This window comes from Eulemur rufifrons, chromosome 16 (assembly GCF_041146395.1).
Source record: "Eulemur rufifrons isolate Redbay chromosome 16, OSU_ERuf_1, whole genome shotgun sequence".
In the NCBI taxonomy this organism is placed as follows: domain Eukaryota; kingdom Metazoa; phylum Chordata; class Mammalia; order Primates; family Lemuridae; genus Eulemur; species Eulemur rufifrons.
The window spans coordinates 25,219,332-25,239,089 of record NC_090998.1 but is presented as its reverse complement, the minus strand read 5'-3'; the positions used below and the strand labels follow the sequence as shown (position 1 = coordinate 25,239,089).

Genomic DNA, 19,758 nt, shown 5'->3' with positions numbered 1-19,758 from the left:
TGTCCTAGTTTCCGTTCCTGCCCATTTCTGACATAGTATCCCTGCCCTTTTATCTTTTCTGTTTAAGCTAGCTTGAGTGAGTTTCTATGACTCACAAAAGGGGGTCTCAACTAATACAGGGTGCTCAGGAAAGAGGATAGGGGAAAGAAAGAGTTTAGAACTGTCAACATATACATGATAAGTTATATCACCTGAGAGAATATGCAGAATGAGGAAAAAAGGAAAAGGACAAAATTTGGGCAACAACTAGATTTAATTCATTTGGACTTAACATATAGCAGACATTTCTAGAAAACACAACACATTCCAGTTAGAAATTTTGCAGTTAAAATGGCTCAGTACTATTTGTAAATAAGCAGCATGTTTCCAAGATGTTATACTTAAAAATAACAATTTTGAAATAAGATTTTTGTATTTATGTGGCTTAAAATGGACTTTTTGTAACAGTTTCCTTTTTAAACATTTTTCTTCAACTTCAATGCCTTTTCGCAAAAAGTTAAATGTCATAGTAAGAGCCTCTAAAAATAAGGGAATTTGTACTAAAGGAATAATAATCCAGAATTGAATTGATATAGTGTCAGCAGGTTGCAATTTTATATAAATCTTTATAGGAAAGATGGAAATTACTAAAAAGTAGAAGAAAAAAAATCATCTATAATTCTATCACCCAAAGATAGCCAATCCAATATTGGTAGCACTTTGTGTATGTCCTAAATGCATTTTTTAAAACATTGCTATGATGAAATTTTATTTACAATTTTGTGCCCTTATAATTTACTCTCAAATTTTTAGCTTCTAAAACCACACCCAGCAGTGAAGTATTCAGTTTATTTAAGAGCTTCTTTTTTGAAGTATGGATGGAATGTATTGATTTTTTCTTTTCTTTTCTTCCTCTTTTTTTTTTTTTTTTTTTTTTGAGACAGGTCTCATTCTGTTGCCCAGGCTAGAGTACAGTGGCATCATCATAGCTCACTGCAGCCTCAAACTCCTGGGCTCACGTGATCCTCCTGCCTCAGCCTGGGACTACAGGCGTGCACCACCATTCCCAACTAATTTTTCTATTTTTTGTAGAGATGGGGTCTTGCTATGTTGCTATGTATGCTGCTCTCAAACTCCTGGCCTCCCAAAGTGCTAGGATTACAGGCGTGGGGCACTGCACCCAGCCTGTGGAATGTATTAATTTTAAAGCACAAACAATAGCATATCCAAATGACTGGGGGCAAGTAAAAATACCATTTTAAGCTCAAATTGATTATCATTTAGGCAGAGCTCGATTAATTTGTAGACTCCTATTTTAATACTTCAAGCATTAAACACGTATAATTTCACCATTTAATTTGTAAGTATGTATCTCTCTATTTCTCTCTCTCTCTCTCTCACACTCTCACACACACACACCCACACACACCCTTTCTTCTCCTCCCTGCCTGAAATGAGAGAACCTGTCCTGACCACAAATGTTGAAGGGGCAACTTTGCATTCCATGAGATCCTGTTCTCTTTTGCAGTTGGCTCAATTATTCATTTACTCATTCATTCAGTAAATATTTATTGCAAAACGACTATGCCAGGCACTGCGTTCTGCTGGAATCTCCAGTCTAACAAGAGACCTGAAGTTAGACAGGAGCCAGTCGGATGAAGATTGTGATCCCAGTAGAGGAAAAAGCATCCACAAAGGCTCTGAAGCAGGAAAGAGCTTAGCACAGTTCAGGAAGTGAATGAAGGCCAACAAGAGAGGAGTGGCACAGGATGAGGCTGAACAGCTATTAGAATACTCACCACGTGACAGGCATATTCTGAGTGCCTTACATGGATTAACTCATTTAACTCACAATAACCTTATGTGTACTATTATCTGTTTTGCAGAACAGGAAATTAAAGCCTAGAGCAACTGAATAATTTGCCCAAAACCACACTGCTTGTTAGTGTCTGAACAACATGTTCTAAGGAACCTAGAGACATGTTAAAAAGAATATCAAAAGAACAAAAGAATAACTTAATTTGAACCTATCATCTTTTTGTCTCCTTGTAAACATAAATTTAATACAAAGAAAAACATAACAGCTAATTCATGCAATGGCCAATGTATTCTGATGTAATAGAAAGCAAAGAAATATCTGCTCCACTAAACAGACAAATTTGTCAACTCCTACCGTCTTATTTACAATTCCCTTTGCCTAGGACATGAATCATAGTAATATTCCACTTCTCATGATTACAAGTAAGGCCTTGTGCTGTATGAGAGAAAACAGTTTAGCCATTAAAAAAAAAAAATCCCATGTAATTTGAAAATCATAAAAAATGGGAAGAGGCAAATATTCATAAAAAAGTGAAAAAAAAATTACTGTCGGTTCTCTCAGCTACCAAAGCTAAATTTTTAACTGAATATGTAGAGAAATGCAATTCAATTTAGATCAGGTTTTAAAAACATTTACTGAACGCAAATATGCCAGACACTGAAGTAGATGCTGGAAATATAAAGATGAATGAAACCTACAGTTCTTGCCCTCAGTGATCTCACAGTCTAATGAGGAGAGCAGACACGTGCACAGGCAATTGCTATAAAAGTAATAGAAGGAATGCTAACAGGAGGAGGCAAAAGGGATGGCAGGAAACAGGTAAGAGAGGTTACATTTGAGGTGTATTAAAGGATTCATATGAATTTACAGGGCTGATCAATTTGAAAAAAGGATTGCAAGCAAAGAGAATAACATACGCCAAGTTATGAAAGAACACATTATATCCATAATGGCTGAGGTACAGGGTACATAACCTGTTTCCTGAGCAGCTGGTGATGAGGCAGTAAACTGCTGTGAATGACATACTGAGGAGTATAGACTTTATTCTAGGGAACGGGGAACCACTGAAGGATTTTATAAAGGACTGTGGTACCACAGATAGTAATATGGAAGGTGGATGAGACAAGGAAATCAATCAGAAGGCGATTACAGTTATGCAGGTAAAAGATGATGAAGACCTTATACTAGGGCAGTAGCAGTAGGGATAAAGAGGGGGAAATAGTTTTAACAGATATCTAAAAACTAAAAACTGAAAAGATTTGGTAACTTAGGTATCAAGAGAGAAGGAAAACAGTATAACCCTCAGATTTATGACCACTGGGCGGGAAAGAAGAACATGAGTTTTTCTTAAAGGTCTCTATACAATAAAAAGAGGTCTCACCTGAAGGCAAAGAGGCATGAGACTGTCACCTTCAACGTAGCATCATCCCACCCTAAGGGTCTACAACAGCTGTCCACTGCCCTCCACGTAAGTCTAAACTCCGCTGCACGTATGAGAGACAAATCCCCCCATTTCTTCCTGCCCCTCGTCCTAATTCCCACCCCTTACTCTCAGCTGATACCAGATGCCGGTCAAGTACTCCTTATCCGAAATGCTTGGGACCACAAGTGTTTTGGACTTCGAATTCTTTTGGATTTTGGAATATTTGCATTATACTTATTGGATGAGCATCCCTAATCTGAAAATCTGAAATCTGAAAGGCTTCAATGAGCATTTCCTTTGAGCGTCATGTTGGTACTCAAAAAGTTTCAGATTTTGGAGCATTTCAGATTCTGGATTTTCAAATTAGGGATTCTGAACCTATATGTGTACAAAAATCACCTTGAAAGTGATATGCCTAGAAAGATTTTTTTTTTTTTTTAAAGTGATAGCCCAACTCTCTAATCAGTTTTCTTATGAACAAACACTTAAAGGCTGGGGAAATTATTCACAATCAGGGCTCAGCACCAGAATCACCTGTGGAGACTTCAAACCGTATACACCTGGGTCTCACAGCTACAGATTCTGATTCTGTATTTTCAGAAGCATCTGCAGTTTAAAAAGCTTCACAGGTGATGCTGATAGAACCCCAAGCTGAAAACAGGCTATAGAGATAGACGAATTTTCAATTAGTCAATTGCTAAGTTTTAGAAGAGAGCAAACTAAGCAGTTAAAGGCAGATTTGATTTCATCTCTTATTTCATAACATTCTGAAAGTCAAAGTTGAACAAAACTAAGTAATATAATACCATGGAAAGAATATGGAGCTCTGAAACTGCAGTTCAGGTCTTTGTTCCTCCACTAAAAAGCTCTATAACCTTGGGCAAAGTACCTAATCTTTCCTCTAAGTCTTAATTTCCTGAGGTATAAAATGAAGAGGTTATAGTAAGATAAGTTTTTTAACTCCTGATCTTCAAAGTTAGCACTAATTTAAAATGAGTGGCCACACGAAATGCTTTGTGTTAAAAAAAGAAAAAAAGTACCATTTTGAAGCACTTACTTTGAAGCACTTTTAAAAGATGGAACAACTCCTACACCTCACCCCCTTTTTGGTTTCCTTTTTTGTGTTAATCAAGGTGATCATTTGAAACAGCACAGAAATTCAAAAAGAACGTCAGAAAGTCAGACACAGACAGCTGACTCTCAGAGCAACACCACAGATCCATTTTTAGAACAAAGGCAGATATATGTGTCTGGAATCAAGTAAAACTGTAACACGGTGTCACTCTTTACTGTTACTGGCCAAAGGAAATTCTGTTAACATTGTCAAATGTAAATTACATCATGAAAGAAACTCATGGAAATAAAAATTTATGGACAACCTCCAAAACAATGTAGTATTACCACAGTCTCTTTTAAATATTTTTAAAAAATAATCAAATGAAAAACAAGCCTTATCTACACATAATCCAAATCATACATTTATGAAAACTGTTATCTCAAACTGTTGCAAAGATATTTCTTAAAACTGAGAGTAAAGTTTTTGACTATTAGTAATAATTTTACTAATAAATATTAATAATCTATACCAGTAAGTTCATTATTGCTAACATCTAACAAGTGTGCTCCATTTTATATTACTGAAAAGAGAGTTTATCTGTTGATTTGTCATCTTACGTTAGAATGTATGTAGAGTTGAAAACCTTCTATTTCAAAAGTCTACATTTATGTAAATTCAAAAGATAAGCAATGTTTCAATAGCTGTTATTAAACATTTAGTGTTCTTACTTAGCACTGACCAGCTACTATGAAGTACAAAATATAAGGTCAGATCCCTACTAATGAGGGCCTTACAATTAGTTAGAAAAATAAAACATACATAGAACAAAACAGTGACTAAGACAAATGCCTGTAATGAAGTGCTCTAGTGACCAATAATTAGAAAGTAAAATAAGGTAGTTTAATTTGTAAATCCTATACAAAGTAAGGGTCAGACAAAGAATAAGAGGCTCAAGGCAGGTTAAAACCTTGAAGGATATATAAGAAATGAACAAGTAGAGATAGGGAATTAGACAATTCTTGCTATAAACTAAATGTTTGTGTCCCCTCCTCTCAAATTCTTATGTTGAAACCCCATTCCCCAATATGATGGTATTTGGAGATGGGGCTTGGGGGAGGTAATGAGGTCACGAGGATGGAGTCCTCATGATGGGACTAGGGCCTTTATAAGAAGAGATAGGAAAGAGCTTGCTTCCTCTCTCTCTGATCCCTGCCATGTGAGGACACAGCAAGAAGACAGCCATCTGGAAACCAGGAAGAGGGCCCTTACCCTAAGGCAACCATGTTGGCACCCTGATCTCCAACTTCCCAGCCTCTAGAACTGTGAGAAATCAATTTCTGTTGTTTAATCCACCCAATCTATGGTCATTTGTTACAGTAGCCTGAACTACGACAACCCTTAACGCTTTTGCAATATTTATTACCAAACCCACTTACTTCCACTACAGTGTTCGTCAATTAGAGATTATGTTTTTCCCATTATGTATTAACCCCCATATCCAACAACACCAAGCAAATAACAGGCAATCAACAAACATCTGCCATTTTTAATGAAAGTAGACTTGACATTTGACATAGGATGGTTCACTTTTTCCTAAGCACTAAAATAGTGAAAGGTACATTTTCAAACAACTCATAAAATGCTACATCAGCTCAATGTTGCCCTCTGGTTACAAATCTACACTCTAAATAAGCTACACAATGGGTTTCACAATCTGCCTCTCACTCACTGCCAGTTTCATCCCCTGCACCTCTGCCCTGTGAGTCCTATGTCCTGGTCACACCAAACTTCTGCCATAAGGCCTAGAAAGTTCTTCATCCATGTCTCTACTGCATACTCCTACTCATCTTCCAAAACCAGCCACCACTCCTATGAAGCTTTCAGGGAGAATTAATCCTTGTCTGTGCCTCTCATAACAGTATGTGCCCACTTCCATTACCTGGTTCAATAGATTATATTATAACCATCAGTTTCCCTACAGAAATCAAGGCACATAAGGGCAGAGGGTCATTACTCTTGAGAGTTTTACCAACATCTAGCACCATACCTTGTACACAAGAACTATGTAGTTGTTGAATACAAGAAAGAGTAAACAACACAGCAAATGTTGCTCAAGTGTTCTCTAATAGACCTTGGAAAGGCATGTGTGTATGAGCATACACAATCACAATGAACTCATAAATCTCACAGATTAAACAGTGATTATGGCTCTGCAAAAGAATTCATTTTTATCACAAATATTTGTAATAAGGTCCCCTTTAAAAATGAACTCTTAGTGAGTGTACAATTATCTTAGAAATTTCTGTAACATGACTTTTCAGAATCACTTTATTACAAAGCTAGATAAAGTTTTGGCAATAAGACTGTCATGAAATCCAAATAAGAGCCAAAAATTTAAAATTAAAAAAAGCAACCATCAGTAATTCAATATCAAAATCCTCTAAGGACCTCTGAAATTTTATTTCAGATCTCTATGTTTTCTAAAGTAAGTGCTTTTTCCTTGCCCCAGTGTTTGTGCTTTAGTCTACCTTTTGTGTAAGTCACTATGCAAAATGTTTCAATCAATCATTTCTTAACCTAATCCCTTGTGGATGGTTTAAATTAAAGAATATCACGAAAAAGTTAAAATTAAGGAAGTTTTGTTATTGGTTACGTCAGATTGTGAGTAGGATACATGTTCGAAAAATTTAAATACAGGAAGGTATAGATCTGACTTTACTTGTATAAACTGTCAAATTAAATACAAGTTGTATATAGAAACTTGGAATAAGTGAATTTGAAATTCTAAGAAAAAATTTTTTCTTCATTTTAGTATTATTAATGATATTACTAGCCATTTACTGAGAGCCCACTATTTGCCAGACACTGTGTAAATTCTCCTCCATCCACCCAAAAAACATTAGAAGAAAACTGAGCCTCAGGGTTAAATGGCTGACTGTTACACAAGGACTAATTAATGGACCTGGCGTTCAAATCCACATACGTGTGGCTCCAAAGGCTAAAACTTAATTCACTCCTATGCTAACGACATGTAATACTGAAAAAGTAAACCAAATTTCTACAAGTCTCTCTGCTTCTTTAAACTGCTGAAGGATAACTGGTCTAGTGAACATTTGTCTTTTATTACCTTCCTAGCACTAACACTGCAATAATCATTCTTTGAAGAATTACCTAAGCCTGTGTGCCTGAAGCCTATGCTTTGTGAAGTCTATGCTTATTGAAGTCTACTTTGATACCTCTTTAGTTAAACTGTTTTAAATAGTATACAACAGAAGCATCCTCATACTGAAGTTTAGATGAACATTTTTTCAGAGGGGTTTCAGTACTATGTGCTACATAAAACTACCAACTACTTTCCTTTCAGTGTTACTTAGAGGTAACCTCCAAGGGACAGTTTAAAAGCCCAGGGAAACACATATTTGGATATTAAATGCTCAGAAGCTAGCCTATGAAAAATAAAGCAATAGATTAAAAAGGGGCTCTCTAAATATTTGATTAAATACCAGGTGGTAACATCAATTTCAAGTATGAATTTCATGTTGGTGAAGAAAAAAGAATTTCAATTTAATAAAAATTCTGTTCCACCAGCTCTGCAAAATTTCACGGCTCATCTACGTTCTCTTAAAGCTTCTTTCTGATGATACTTGTTTAGAAAGGACCAAGAGCCAATTTTAATATAGGAATTTTTTAATTTTATCTGCTTTGGACAGTTGTATATACTTACTTATCCTGGCATCAATGTAAGTAGCATTAAAGATCAAAGGCTTCTTGAGTGAATCCAGAATACAAGTTTGTTTGGATTTTATGTCATGGAACCACAGAAAGAATCCAATAAATCAACTTTCACTGAATTTATTTATGCCTGTCATTTCCTTTGGGGCAAATTCATTTTACAGGCTGCTGGCAAAATAAGAGACTCAAAACTGGTTGGTTTTTATTGTTTGTTATTAACTCCTTAAGCGGCAGCCATAAAGTTGTAGCTACTTCAGCCATATTGCTGGTTCAAAAGGGAACTTAATCATTTTAAGCCAAAAGCATTTCTAAAATCAATTGTACAGGAAACAGAGATTAACTGCTATTATGATGTTGCTTCTAAAGCCAGGAACTAGAAAATCCGGAAGAATTATGATAATGAGAATGCCTCAAAAGAAGAGAAGGGCTACCAGCTACTTTTTATTCTTCACTAATTTCACAATAAGGTTTTTTTCCTTTCACTTCCCACTCATCCTCTTGTGTTAAAACTGTTCTATTATTAATACCAATGAAATGCTGTGAGGGGTTTAGTGAATAGCTGCATGTGTTCACAGAATCACAGTATCTCAGGGCTCAAAGGAGGTTCCAAAGGCTTTGTAATCTAACTCCCTATCCACTATCTATCCAAGGAGTATGTTTCTTTTACCTATCTCCACTAAGTAGCCAATGAATAAAACATTTTCTACCTATCAAAGTAGCTCCCTGCATCTTCCATGGCTCTCTTAGGAAGTTCTCACTTATTGAACTGAAATCTGTCTCACTATTATTTCCACCTTGTTGTATCTCTAAGAGTCATAAAAACATCAATCTAAGCTCTCTTTCGTATGAAGTCCATTGAACATCTAAAGAGAGTGACCCCCTTCTCCAGCTATTTCTACTCCTTCAAATATTCCTAATATGAAATGCTACTGAGTTCACTGTCCTGAGTTCACTGTCTACGTTGGGCAAGCTATAAAAAATTTAATTTGTATGCATATCTGAAATAGTTTTAATTTTTAAAATTAATATTTAAAACTTTGAGTTACCTAAACATATTAGTTGCCAACTTTAAATCAGATGAGTTAATGTTCAAGCATAGCAAAATCTTGCTTATAAATGTATATACTTAAACTAAAACCCAATCAATTCAGGTACAAGACTATTTTTAGTACTATTTAAATATAGGTTGAGCATCCCCCATCTGAAAACCCAAAATCTGACATGCTCAAAAATCCAAAACGTTTTGAGCACTGACATGATGCCACAAGTGGAAAATTCCACACCTGACATCATGTGATGAGTTGCAGTCAAAACTTTATTTCATGCAAAAATGATTAAAAATATTATATAAAGTTACTTTCAGGCTGTGTTTATAAAGTATATATGAAACATAAATAAATTCCATGTTTAGACTTGGGTTTCATCCCCAGGATAGCTCATTATGTGTATGCAAATATTCCAAAATCTGGAAAATTCCAAAATTCAAAATATTTCTGGTCCCAAGCATTTTACATAAGGGATATCAACCTGTCATTAATTTCCTTTAATTGTCCCTAACAAATGTTCACATAAAAGGCTATGTGTTAACTAAAAATTTTAATAAACATTTAAAATACCTTTTATAAAGTTTTGGAGTTTTGTTCTACAGCTTACTTAAAAAACAGGATGAATTATTAATATAAATTCTTAAATCATACAGATGATGACAACTCTCTTCATAACTGAGAACTTTCACCCAAAGTCAAACAAAAAACCAAAGTCAAAAACTCTGAATTTTAAAGGCTTTTAGGCATATGATTTTTTTTTTTTTTAAGAGACAAGGTCTTGCTCTGTCACCCTGGTTGGAGTGCAGTGATGCAATCATAGCTCACTGTAAACTCAAATGTAACTTCAAATTCCTGGGCTCGAGCAATTGTCCTGCCTCAAGCCCCTCCAGTAGCTGGGAGTACAGGTATGCACCGCCATGCCTGGTTAATTTTTAAATTTTTTTGTAGAGACCGGGTCTTGCTATATTGCCCAGGCTAGTCTTGAACTCCTGACTTCAAGTGATCCTCCCACCTCAGCCTCCCAAAGTGTGGGATTACAGGTGTGAGACACTGTGCCTGGCGTAGACATAGATGATTTCAATAAGGTTCTCAGGTGGACTGAATAATCTATTTCAAGATTCTCACCTTTAATATCAGAAGCTACCTATGACACTTCATATATGCTTAGATTCATAAAATACTCAATTGAGTACTTGCCACACAGAATATTTTGAAAGGCTGACATCTAACTTACACTAACAAAATCATTAAACATTCACACACACTTACCCAAGACTCGTGGTATAAAACTGTTAGTAGATACATTGCATAATCATAATTCTGTCTCCTTAAAGGGCACCTTTAAAGAGAAAGATGTAGGAAGTCAAAATTCTAAAAACTCAGTACATGGAATAATTTGCAAAATACATAATATACTACATACAGAAGATAACATTTTCAGGTATTCCTTCTCTGCTTCAGGAAAATTCTGTTTTTGTAATAAAAATATTCTACGTAGTTCATTACTTGAGGATATTGAATACCGGTGTTACTTTTATCTTAGAGTATCTCTTTGCTTTCATATCAGTAATGGAGTAATCTGTATTGATAATAGCTTTATGCTATTTTTAGTACGATTATATCCAGTCCAAGTTTCCTTCACCATCTCAGTGCTAATAATCTACCAGACAGCATGAACATATCTGATGAGTTCATTTAAAAGGTAGACATAAACAGATGATAGACGCTAACCTAAACGTTAATCTTTATTTCCCCAGAGGTGATTCTTTTAAAAATGAACTACACTATACAATGCTACACTGTTGCTGCTATATTTAAAATGGAACTAATAACCTGAAGTTAGGTAAAACTTCTACATACATATAAGATGGTATGTTAAGCTTTTAGGGTAATAAAATAATACAGAAAAGGAAACAATTCTAATCACTTGAAATATAAAATAATAAAATCATCATGTGACCAATGACTCTAACTATACTGTTTATTCTGTACTTAAGTTTATTTAAAATTTCTCTACTCTCAATAGTTATGACTATAAAACACACACACACTAATACTTATAAACCTAGAAACAAAAGCGACATTATTGTATACTTAAAGAATTTCAAACAATAACATTTTTTTTTTTTTTTTTTGAGACAGAGTCTCACTTTGTTGCCCAGGCTAGAGTGAGTGCCGTGGCGTCAGCCTAGCTCACAGCAACCTCAAACTCCTGGGCTCAAGCGATCCTCCTGCCTCAGCCTCCCGAGTAGCTGGGACTACAGGCATGCGCCACTATGCCCGGCTAATTTTTCTATATATATATTTTTAGTTGTCCATATAATTTTTTTCTATTTTTAGTAGAGACGGGGTCTCGCTCTTGCTCAGGCTGGTCTCGAACTCCTGACCTTGAGCGATCCACCCACCTCGGCCTCCCAGAGTGCTAGGATTACAGGCGTGAGCCACCGCGCCCGGCCAACAATAACATTTTAAAGGTATTTTTTAAGTTGCACGAACTAAAAATACAACATTATCTAAAGATAGTAAAGGACTATTCCCAATATATTTCAAATCAATTTTTCCCCATATGGTAATAATCAAAAACCATGGTTCCCAAGCTTTTCCTGCCTCCACACGCTGCCATCTCTGCATGTCTGTCAGCCTCCTCCTTCCCACCACTAACAATGGTGATATAAGACCTAATCGATACTGACACCTCCAAAAGCTTAGAAACTAGGATAGGCAGGGAGAGAGCAATCGGCCCACTCGCTTTTGTCTAAGGGCAGATCTTTTATATTTTGAAATAATTTAGAAACAACCCAAATATAATTCTAGAAATACAGCAGCCATTTAGTAAATATATACCAATAACCATTATCTCAAATGAAAATGATCTAATTTATAAATGGATATACGATAAAACTGAATACTGCTTTTATAAACTGGCCCTGAAATTCTGCTTATTTACAAAAGTACCTTGAAAATTTTCCACATAGATCATTTAATAAGTTAAATTTTGGGTTATAAGATTTTTACATACATTGACTTTGTAAAAATCCATTTAATCATTAGCAAATCATACTTCTACCTTCTTTTAACATCTTCCCTGAGTTTTATATACACGGATATATTAAAATCAAGATTAAAAATGACATCAACTTAACTTAGTTAAGCAAGCCTCTCCTTGTATATAAAGATCACAGCAACAGTAGGCAAGTGTGAGGATATTAAAAATATGAAGTATACAACATCTCTGACCACTAAGTTGATATAAGAAAGGGCTACTCCCATCTTCAATGTAATTTCTTTACAAAGAACTGCCAGGGGATTGGAGGACAATAAGGGACCACAAGTGGCCAGTCTGCTGAACTTTTCTTTCTTTACCTATCTGTTTTGATGGTAAGCACATCTGTGGTCTTGCAGTATCGCTCTCCTACAAGTTTAATAAGTTTCTTCTTTGCATGGTCATCTAAATTCAAACTGGAAAGTTTAACCTTAAAAACACAAAAGAAAAATTATTTGAAAAAAATTATTTCATATACTTTGTCATTTTAATGAAAAAAAAGTAGCAATGTTATTTATATTAACATTAAACCCACTAAAAAGAAACCTTTTAAAACTTCTCTCTATACAGAGTTAGCAGTTGGCACACATTGTGAAGCCTGATCTTACTCATGAAAAAAAAAAAAAAGGAAGGGAACACACTGTTTGAAGTTCTTTGAAAGTTCTGGGCATTAGTACCTTCCCTGAAAGAGCTAATGACACGTCTTTTAAATAAATGAAATTATGGTGCTTATGAATAGCACTAATGGAATTAAACTCAATTAGTGTTAGTAAAGCTGGAATATAGAAATAAACGGATAAAACATAAGAGCTTTAAAGAATTCCTACCATGTAATTATGAGACCTATATCACTGCAACTAGATTAGGGACATTAAAAGCTACAGGTATCTCATGGAAGCTGGAATATAGCGTCAGGGAAGGATCAAAACATCAGAAACAATTCAGCTGAACATTTCTCAAAATGTTAATACTAGTCCCACAGGCTAAGAATTTTTTTTTTGAAGTATTTTTCTGTTGAATACATTTATGAAATACTGAGTTAAATTGGGTTCTTTAAGCCAGTAGGGTTTAGAATGAAAATATGCTAATGAGCACCTTGAAATGTCAAGAAGCAGTTTTGTATGCAAGGATTTTCAAATTTATTTGAAACTATCTTCAAAACTAGAGATGAATAGGTTTGACCTTGGAAAATAGGCTATGTTACACACTAGAATACAGTTATTTAATAAATAAGGTAAAGCATAGACTAACTTTCCATGGAGAGCATTAAGCATTAAGAAAGAGCTGTAACCGTATAAGGAAAAAAAAAAGACTAAATAGGATTTTGAAATTCCATTTGGTTCTTCTCTCTAGCTTCAATAACCCTGCGCTTCCTTCAAGACGCCACAGTATAGTACCTATTTATTTTCCCACTTTCCCCACTGAATCAAAACCCTTGAGGACAAGAATGATGTCTATTTTGTTCTTGGCAATAGACAAGCACTTAAAAAGCATGCAACAAATATTTGCTGAGTGAATACATAAATTTTAAAAAGGGAAGATACATTGTTTTTTAATAATACACTGTGTATTTTTTATCTGAAGTAGAGAAAATAGAAAATAAATAAATATAAATGTACTTCTAAAAAGAACTCAAGTAGTATGAATATTGACTATTTTTTTTTAGCATTAAATGGAATACTTTTAAATTTATTTCAGAGGTTTTTTCAACTAAATTGAAAAAGAAAATTGTCAGCGCAATGAAGACATCATCTTACAAATGAGAAACAATGTAAAAAGAGAAGACTAATGGGAGAGGTAAAGCCTGAAGTTATAAAACTTGTGTTTTAACCTCAGTGATTCCATTAATTAGGTAGGCTGAGTAAGTTACTGATTTCTGTAAGCTTCAGTTTTACTTCTTTAGATTTGGGCTAATCATATTAAACCAACAAGATTGCTATGATGCTAAAACTCAGACACTAACAAATACCAGTTCAATCTGACTCTGGCTATATATATATTGAATAAAATGTTTAATAAATTTTAATTATTTTCATATAAGTAGAATTCTAGCACAAATATTAAATTTCAAAATCCAAAGTTTAACAGGTCCAGAAGTTAAAAAAATATGGAACGCTTCACGAATTTGCGTGTCATCCTTGCGCAGGGGCCATGCTAATCTTCTCTGTATTGTTCCAATTTTAGTATGTGTGCTGCCGAAGCAAGCACGAATATTGACTATTAAGTATTAATCCAAGAGAATGTCTATGAGTTGTAGACAATGTAAAATACCATAGTGCCCTGGGAAGAATATGTATCAACAACCAGGTTATCGGCCTGATAGACAAAACAAGACATTTTATAACTCCTATTACTGACAATATGGAGAATTACTTATACGAAAATAATAAAATATACCTACATTACTATAATTATGCAAATATATGTACATATGCATGTATACAGAGGCAGTACAGAAAGACATATGAAGTTTTTACATTAGGATAGTGAGAAGGTAGTGATTTTTTTCTTTTAAAACTCCCTTTAATGAAATCATAATAGTGTTTAACACTAAATTAAAAAATTTTTTAAACTTACATATTCTAGCTTTTTATGTAAGAGGGGCTCAAAAAATGGCAGCAATGCTGATCATTATGGTAACAAATGCTTTAAAACTCACATTCACATTAATGTTTTACTGTTCAAAACTACATGGAGTTTATGCCAAAAATCATAAATATTTCAGAAACACATGCATGGTACACTCACGCCACCTGCTAGCACTCAAAGGCACTGCAAAATTGTAGTCTTTAACCTGGACTAATACTCCGACTTTCAAAGTTGAGTGGCATTCATTGTCTTTTATCAAAATTCAAAAGAATCCTTAGATGTTTTTCCCCGGGTAGCTATATTACAAAGAATGTGCTGTTAACATTATCCCCAAAATAACGTTGACATTTCAAATCACAGGAGGTTGTGGTTAAATATGTGTATCTTCAAATGCCTATATTTTAAAACAACAAGAGCTACATAAATTGAGAAGTGTCTAAATATGTGAAATATTTGCTCTACATGCAAGTATAGTGTGGTTAAAGAATTCTGGTATCACACTTAAGAAATGGGTTTGATTTCTAGATTTGCCACTTGCTATGTGACCTTAAATGAATCATTTTACCTCCCTGAGACTCAGTTTCCTCAGGACCACTTAATTCACAGGATTTTTGTCAGGAATAAATGAGATTAATAGAAGAAAGCACTTTTAAAGTAAAGTCCTATATAAATATAAGTTGTTAATTCTAAACTGCTTTTATGACTATCAAGGAAAACATGATACCTTTATTTCTCTGAAATTAAAAATTAAGTATCTCTAAATAGTATTTTACAATATTTGACTATCTTCACAATGTTGCTTTAATCATGCTGAACTGCACATGCTTTAGCCCAACCGTTTTACCTACTTTTACCCTTGAACTACACGACACCACCCAGGACACCAACACTGAGCCTCAACAGTCAGCGAGTAGCGAAAAGAGCCCCGGTAGGGCTGACATGAATCAGCAGAAGGGGGGACAGAAAAAGCAATGAAGGTATCACATGGTGGCATGAGACACAAAAAGGAGACAAGAGGGAAAGCATGATGTTGTGAGTGATATCTGGTGCCATACTACAAATAAAGCAGTGAGATTATTTTTGTGTGAAATAAAATAAGCAAACTTAGAACCGGCAGGGACTCCAGATGTCTACCCTAGTACTGAAGACTGTGGCCCACAGTGAGGCAAACAGCGTGAATTAGAATCTAGGTTTCCTGACTCCCTGTTCAGAGCTTTTTCAACACAAAACAGAACTCAACAACTGTTGGTGGTGGTTATCATGATCGTGAAAAACAGGTAACGTTTACCATGTTCTTAAAAATACATCAGGTATTTTTCCATAAGAACTTTAAACTGTGGAATGATAGCACTGTAGAATTTTAAGTTCTTTTCTTTTTTCCTTTTGTCTGGATTTCCTAAATTTTATACAGCAAACATGTATTGTCTTTGTGGTTTTAAAATATTTTCAATCTAAAAACATGAATATATTGTGATGGTATTTAAATTGTTCTAATAAAAAAAGGCTGGAAAGCTTCATGAATTCATTTCATAAAGATGGCATAACCCTGATACCAAAACCTAGCAAAGAAAGAAAATTACAAATCAATCACAGCTATATCACTGAAGAAAATTCTCGAAATTAAAGATTGTCTATTCATTAGCACATAATGTAAAAATGGCTGCACAGATTTTCAACATATTTTTGCAGTATACTTAGAATGTTCTGGCTTAAAATATAGGCTACACAGAGTACAAAAATTCATTTTTTGAGGGTCCTAGAAGGCACCTCAAAGAGGTGGGCAGTCATCTTCCAGACAAATCAAATACATTAGTCAGGGCTCTTTGGAGAAATGGTGGAATCTAGGACTGGGATGGAGACTATGTAAGATTAGCCTGGAGCATTTTGTAGTGCTAGAAAATAAGGAAGTGTTCAAAAAACAAACCATGTGGGCATGGCAAAGGAACCAAAGAGCCAATTAATAAAGTTCTTAAAGGCCAATTTTATTTTGTAATTTAAAGCTTTTATATTTTCCAAATTTTCTATAAATACATATACATATTATAATTTTATAATCGCACATACCAAATGCATTTTAAAACAATGTATTATAGTGATTCTATTTTTTATTTATTTATTTTTTTAAGAGAGTCTCATTCTGTTGCCCAGGCTAGAGTGCCCTGGCATCAGCCTAGCTTACAACAACCTCAAATTCCTGGGCTCATGCAACCCTCCTGCCTCAGCTTCCCAAGTAGCTGGGACTAAGGTATGCACCACCACACTCATTTTTCTATATTTAGCAGAGACGGGGGTCTCACTCTTGCTTAGGCTGGTCTCGAACTCCTGAGCTCAAGCGATCCTCCCACCTCGGTCTCCCAGAGTGCCAGGCATGAGCCACCACGCCCAGCCTGATTCTTATTTTTAAAAATAATCTCTTACCCTTAAGGTCACTACTCGTGCTTTGGGGTTTCGAATAGATGTTCCTGATGAAACATAGTCAGCAGTGTCAATTTCAATTGGAAAATGCTTTTCACATTTCTCATCACTGTCTAGTGCAGCTGGCCACTCAGTGCAAAAATCTGAGAATTAAAAAACATGATCTCTATTATAGTTTTGCAAGTAAATTCTCATTGTAATGCATACTACCAGACAATACCACGTTACTGAGGATCACTTTCAGGTCACATGAAATGAAAGAACAGATTGTCTTCTGCACTTTACATATATACCATCATCCCTCATCCCTTTTCTTATTAGGTGCTTCCTAATTAGGGAATTTAAAGAAGGGAATGATTTAGATGATTTAAAGAAGGGACACTGCAGGTTTGGTGGGGAGTAGTATGTTCAGTTAAAAGGGAACTGTACCTTGATAAAGGCTATTATAGCTTTGTACAGACCTGTTATGGGACAGTTTAGTTCTTCCTTACCAACTAAAAGCAAACAGTTCATATTGCCCAGAGCATTATTGGTTTTGAACAGGCAACAGATAATATCAATTCACTTCCAAACGAAGGTTACTAAAGATCAGCTGAAGAGAATTAAAAGAAGCTTCTAGAAAGGCTCCAAGATGGAACTGAGAAGTGTTCGACAATCTTCCAGAAATTGAGCTGAACAGAGCCTCGACTCAAACAGGTACAAAAGCCTAGTTCATCCCTAAATGCATCCTTATGATAATATATATTTCTTCTATGTCACTTCTATGTTCCAAAGGGGCTAAATGGAAAGAGGTATTTCTTGTCCTCATATTCAGACAAGTCAGCCTAGAGAGGAGGTGGGATTAGGTCTGAGACCTAGGCCACAACAGGAAACTCTAAGCAGTGTGAACATGGCTCTCTACCTCCATAGCACAGAAGTATAAACTCAGGACCCAAGTTGGGGGGAAAAAAAACAACTTAATGGAAAAGAGGTAGGTCACAGCCTCCCCCAGGTATCAGCAGCTGATTTCATCTCTCCCTGTTCCTACCAAGTTAGTATGGTAGAGGGCTGCTGACTTGGGATGAAAACTCCGGCACTCCCAGGTTCCCCTCAATGCAAATTTCATTCCTTAAATAGCCTCAGTCTAAGTACAGCTGAAACTAACTGGTTTCTTAGGTCAAACATGTTGGACCTCATGGATCCACACTTCCTCCAAAACAGCATAATCACAGGCAGATGTGGGAGCGCTAGGTGATAATCTAAGAGATAGGCAGAGGTACTTTGCCAATAACATTTCCCCAAGCTAGCCATTTTCTTACAGTAGGTAATATATTTAGCTCCCATTTAGACTTTAAAATCAGAATCAGCAAAATGTCACTCTGGGTTACAAAGACTCTGTGATATCTGACTAAAATACATGTTAGCAAATTAAGTATAGCTCACACCACTCCCTAAATACTCTGTTTAAAAGATCAATACTCAGTCACTTTGAGGGGAAAGAAGTATCTTTGCAATGAAAAACATTTTGACATTAAAAAAAATGAACAGAGCAAGATTATTAAGGTTAAATTTCATTTCCAACACAGACAAATTCCAAAATCTTACACTATGAGATGCAAACACTGCCAAACACTTTATGAGAGAAATTAGTTTGGGGAACTTTTTGAGCTCTTAGGTTTGCACTGAATTATTATTTTTTTTAACTGTGAATAGTCATTTCAATCACTAGATGATAATTACAGTTTTTAACTTAAATTACCTAAATTATATGTCTAAAAAACACAGCCAACTGGAAAGTACATAATAGACTCCTATTAGCCTTTACTCATCTGATAGGTAGAGTAATAGACTAGACTTTGGAAGACCTTGGTTTTTATTTAACTTCTGCCGCTGATTATTAAAGTTTTGGTAAATTACCTAACTTTTCCTGCACTTCAGATTTTCCATGTGCAAGTTAGATATAAAATCTGAACTGACCTACTTTCAAAGAAAACTGGGAAGAAATATTCAAAAAGCCTGTAAGTTATTTGGAAGATACAATCTAAATCCAGAGGCTGCAGAAGTATAAAGGCATAATTAAGGAGAGATTAAAATACTCATTTAAGTATTATAAAATACATTGCTACTCTTCTGAATGTGCTGTATGAAAGCCTTTCATTTAGAAATTAGGAAGTATTATAGCAATATTTCATTAAAACACAGAGTTTCTAGATTATAAACACACATTTAAAAATATTGTTTAAAAAGAAGAAAAACGGAATTTATCACAGTGTAATGCATCTGTTAACTGGCTTTACAAAGGATCGAACAGTGATACATGATTTGTGCCAAATAAGACTCAAATTTAGAACACTAATCAGTTTTAGTCCAATTCTGGACACAAATGAATACAGAAGCATACACTCTAAAAGGACAGAAAAGCATCCCAAAATAAAAAACCGCACAAATGAAAAGAAATATATTTTTCTTCCAGTTATTATTCCTATATTTTAGGACCTCTTTATATCTTTTTCTTTATATTTTAAATGGAAGGCCTTTCCAAAAGCTCAAATGTATTCCTGATTATGTTCACTATCCTATTTCTCCTTCCAACATAATTAGGCTACCTGTGAAGTGTTTCTAGCTTTCACTTTATTTCCTGAAGAGCCTTAAAAAGTATACTGAGCATTTATACAA

General features: G+C 35.0%; 1 protein-coding gene and 1 non-coding gene across 2 annotated transcripts in view; both read right to left on the bottom strand.

Moving 5' to 3' along the window:
• The window catches only part of MRPS35 (mitochondrial ribosomal protein S35), a 39,074-nt gene that overhangs the window by 8,321 nt on the left and 10,995 nt on the right, over positions 1-19,758 (bottom strand). Inside the window, exons 5-7 of the mRNA XM_069490215.1 lie at positions 17,107-17,246; positions 12,420-12,529; positions 10,326-10,395 (exon numbers count right to left, since the gene is read on the bottom strand). Of these exons, the coding sequence (XP_069346316.1) occupies positions 10,326-10,395; positions 12,420-12,529; positions 17,107-17,246 (320 nt within the window). The remainder of the gene's footprint in view (positions 1-10,325; positions 10,396-12,419; positions 12,530-17,106; positions 17,247-19,758) is intronic.
• Positions 14,201-14,307, bottom strand: LOC138397658 (U6 spliceosomal RNA). The gene has a single exon (XR_011235791.1). It is a non-coding gene; the product is annotated as a U6 spliceosomal RNA (small nuclear RNA).